The 4,169-nt window shown below is 45.9% G+C and overlaps 1 protein-coding gene across 1 annotated transcript; it reads right to left on the bottom strand.

Annotated features, from left to right (window-relative positions):
* Positions 1-1,333: 1,333 nt before the first annotated feature.
* On the bottom strand, positions 1,334-3,996 carry LOC123035639 (protein PET100 homolog, mitochondrial). Its single transcript, XM_044454052.1, has 4 exons — positions 3,924-3,996; positions 3,274-3,360; positions 1,808-1,840; positions 1,334-1,725 (listed from the first exon to the last, which is right to left on the bottom strand). The coding sequence occupies exons 1-4, from the start codon at positions 3,948-3,950 to the stop codon at positions 1,648-1,650; spliced, it is 225 nt and encodes a 74-aa protein (XP_044309987.1). The 5' UTR covers positions 3,951-3,996; the 3' UTR covers positions 1,334-1,647.
* Positions 3,997-4,169: the final 173 nt, after the last annotated feature.

The raw sequence follows: 4,169 nt of genomic DNA, 5'->3' as shown, positions 1-4,169 counted from the left end.
AAGAAAGTTTCCTCTCTTGTTCAGTTTCTTGCAATTCCCTCTCCCTGCTTTCAAGCAGCAAAGCATTTTCTTTGCATGCAGAAGGTCCCCAATTTGATCCCCAACATCTCCAGCTATGGCTAAGACAGACTCCTGCTTGAAACCCTGAAAAGCTGCTGCCAGTCAGTGTCAACAATGCTAGGCTAGATGGACCAGTGGCCTGACTCATGCTGTCATGATGTCCACTCTAAATCCTTCTGCTATTAGACACCTGCACACACCTTCTTTCCCCATTCCCTCAAGTGCATGGGATACATGCAGCTCCATCCCAAAAGACCTTGTGTTCCTAACACCACCACCCCACTAGAGTAGCCCTGCCCTGCCCTGCCCTACTGTCTTCTAGTGTCCTTCCCCAGTCTCAGGAAGCTCTACCAAAGTGTACAATTGCCATAGAAGAACCGTTCTTAGAACTGGATGTCTGAAGTGTGGTTATTTATGGAACAAAAGTATGTTCTGCAAGAAGACACACTCATGAAATTATTTTCCCAGGAATGGATTTTGCCAGAATCATGCTGTTTTCATAAGAAGTCAATTGAGGCAGCAATCCCTTGTCCAAACATAAGTGAGTAGATGTTCCTTTTTGTGGAGTCCTATGCACATTAGACAAGATGTAAAAAAAATAAATGACATCTCAGTAAAAAATCTTCATCCGCAGCACGACTGAAACCACTTTCTTCCTGGCTTCCCAATTTGCTCAATTGACCAATATTTCAGAGAATCATATCCTTGTTCAGCCTCCATTCTCACCTCTTCCTTCCATGCTTCAGGCAAGCTGCCCGACCTTTTAGGAGGGTTTTAAATATACACATAATATATGTGTTTATTTATTCAGCTCCCTCATTTTTCTTTCTTTTTTTTTTAAGCCACACACCCAGAGCTGCAAAAAGGCTCTGGGGATAAGGGGAGCAGGCATTTCATTACAGAATTAAGTGATAAGTGCTTTCCATGGGCAGCACTTCCCTACTCCAACTCAAATCTGAATCCATTTTACCTAAGAGCTGAATTATGCGTGATTACCAAGCCATGAATCTGCTGTCATCACTCTCAAAATGATACATTTCCAGGTGTCCAAGGAAAACGAAGCATCCCTGCCTTTTCCTTCCTATGCCCCACATAAAGCTTCATTATGTAGTATTAATAATATAGTAATTGCTCTCCAGAAATGTAGTTTTGGGCTCCAGAAGTCAATGACAAACCAGCTTAGTAGAACTCACAGACATACTTTTTTACAACCTTGATGCTCCGTTTCAAGCCAAGGACCAAGTGAAGCACAAAGACACCAGGATACCTTTACTGGAAGATATGCCGAAGGTCACCCTTCTTACAGATACAGTGCTTTTATTCTAAGTGGCTCACAATACAATGGCAGGGGTCAACAGGGACAGAATAATGTGACAGAAATAGGCAACGTCCACTTCACTTTCCCCTCAGTCTTACATGAAGAACTTCTATTCGGGAATGAGAGGTGGAACTCTTCTCCTTGCAATTCCCCTCATTTCATCATCCACAGAGTCCTGGAGGAGTACAATCCAGTTAAAGAAGGACACCAGTGACAGCAATTTGGTTGAGAGTGCCTCAGACTGTGGCGAGAGGGAGAATGCCACACCCTTACTCTTTCACCATCTGCAGCTCCTGCTCCTCCTGCCTCTTCCTAATTCGCTCTTTGAAGGCTTCCAACTCCTTTCTCTGGAGAAGACAGAAGTGCCTGTTTCACCATCCGTTTCTCTTAGACACACAATCACAAAATTCATAGCTGAGGTATATTTACCTGGTAGTCATTTTCTGGTGGAAAGATTTCTTTCTGCAGGAAAGAGTTCAGAAAAAGAATCATGCAACTGCAGGCATGGAATGACTTGGAAGTCACACTGAATACCCCAGAATACCAAATCAATACTTCTTAAATTTTACTGAGATGCACAATCAGAGTGCAGATGAACTGCATCAAAGACTCAGAGAAAGCCAGTTATATGAAGGAGCTATGCCATGCAATAAGCAAACACATGCATACTTTAACAGAAAGTAGGGCAGGGGGAAGTCCTAGCACACTAGACATTCTTGCTTTACTTCCCCTCCACCTCACACCCCCCCCCCCCGCAATTTATATCCTGCCTTTTTCTACAAAGGGCTCAAGGCAGCTTACATCATTCTCCTCCTCCATCTGATCCCCACAACAGCCCTGTGAGGTAGGTTGGGCTGAGAGTCTGTGACTGGCCCAAAGTCACCCAGTTGGCTCCATGGCTGAGTGGGGACTAGAACCCAGATCGCCTGATTCCCAGTCCCATGCCCTTAACCACTACGCCACACTGGCTCTCTTAGTCCTAAATGCTTAAGATTGTAGCATACCATATACCCTAACAAATATGAAGCATTTTCTTAGGGACTAGCAAACTCTGCCCCACCACACATCCCATTTTCAGTTATGATGCTTCAAGGAAGAAAACCAGCATTCCAGTGAGGCTGGAGGGGCTTCATATATACTACATTGTCACCAGACAGGACTGGCTAGAAACATTTGGAAAGAGCATCTTCTAGTAAGATGAACTTGCCCCAGAATAAAACAAAGAATGGAACTATCTTCTTATTGTTTTAAGCTATTCCTGTGCATAGCAAACTCAAGATTGCTATAAGAATGTTAGCTAAAAAAGAGCCATTGTGAAACAGGTGGAACAAAGATAACTTTTGCAAACAAACACTCCAGTCTCAAAACTTAGTAGGGGAAATAAACCCTCTCACAAAACCCAAAACAGCATAATGAGAACTGAACATGCTAGGCAGCCACAGAATATAGAGTGGTTATTAAAATATGATAATTGAAGGTTGAGTGGAATGTCATCCTTGGAGGAAACAGGCTAGCTGGGAAACTGAAAAGGAGGAAGAGTAACTACATTTTGTTGCAGGTTCCACTTGTTACTATACTTGTTTGACTTTGCTCATGTGATCGTAAGAGACGAATGGCTCTTGCCAAATGGTGGACCTGCACCAATTAAGTTAAAAATGTCTTGGTGCACAACGCCAGATTTTGGAATAACCAGCTGTAGGAGCCAGGATGCTACCATGGGAACTGAGCATTCAGTAACAATATTGTCACAGTGTTTCTATTCCAATTCTATTTCTATTCCAATTCCAGAGCTGAAATTAACTGCAGAATGGAAAAACAGGAAGGACAGGAAAAAAAAACATAGAAAGTTTTGACATCACTGCAATATTTCCCCCTTCTAATCATAGAAGACCAACCTTCCGTTTGATTACATATTCTTCAAAATATTCTGACTGGTTAGAAATCCAGAACATACCGACTGGGAATGTCAAATACACTAACATCTGTAGGACGAAAAGAAAGGGAAATGCGATATTCCTGCATCCAACATGATACCTTGCAGAATTGTACCAGATTCCATCTGACTCAATGTATATATGGAAAATACAGATATTTGATGCTGCATTTATTTCACGGCAAACCAAATCATTGTTTGTAAGAGCCCGCTCAAGCAAGGGGACCCCCCCCCCCCCGCAGCAGAATATCCCATTAGCTGAAATTGAGAATGTAGGTGCTGTTCCACGACAACTCCCATCATTGACTGGGCTGCCTGGGGCTGATGGGAATATCTGTCCAGCATCATCGGGACAGGGGCTCTCCCTTGCTCCCATCAACGGAAACACCCACGGGTGCGGGGGGGGGGGGTGGCCGTGCCCTGTCGCAGGTGCTCAAGCCCTTGCACTTTATCCCATATCTTGGGTAAGCAGCCCGCCAAGATAGAGCAGGGGGACTCCAGCCATGGGGTTCAGCGCGCAAGGGGGGAGGGGGCACGCGCCCTTGCAGAGCCCCCCTCGGTCGCCCACGCAGGAATCTGCCCATCCCGCGGCCCAGCGCCCAGCGCACAAACCCGGAACACTTCCAGCTTCACCCCCATCGCGCCGCTGCGTCGATCCAGGAGAGCGCCCCGCCCACCACAAACCCCACCCTCTAAGGCGGAGCCCGGTCGCGGAGGGAGAAGGACAAGGAGCATCACATCCCTCCCTCCTGGGCGACCAATGGGAAGGCCGCTGATGAAAGGTGCCTGGATGACGTCAGCGGAGGAGGAGGGGGATCGAGAGAGCGACGGCGATAGCGCCGTGGTGCGTCATTTTGG

The sequence above is a fragment of the Varanus komodoensis genome, unplaced genomic scaffold (assembly GCF_004798865.1).
Source record: "Varanus komodoensis strain SLA01 unplaced genomic scaffold, ASM479886v1 scaffold7_1, whole genome shotgun sequence".
NCBI classification, from domain to species: Eukaryota; Metazoa; Chordata; class Lepidosauria; order Squamata; family Varanidae; genus Varanus; species Varanus komodoensis.
Note: the sequence above shows the minus strand (reverse complement) of the source record. Positions and strands in the feature narration are given on the sequence as shown.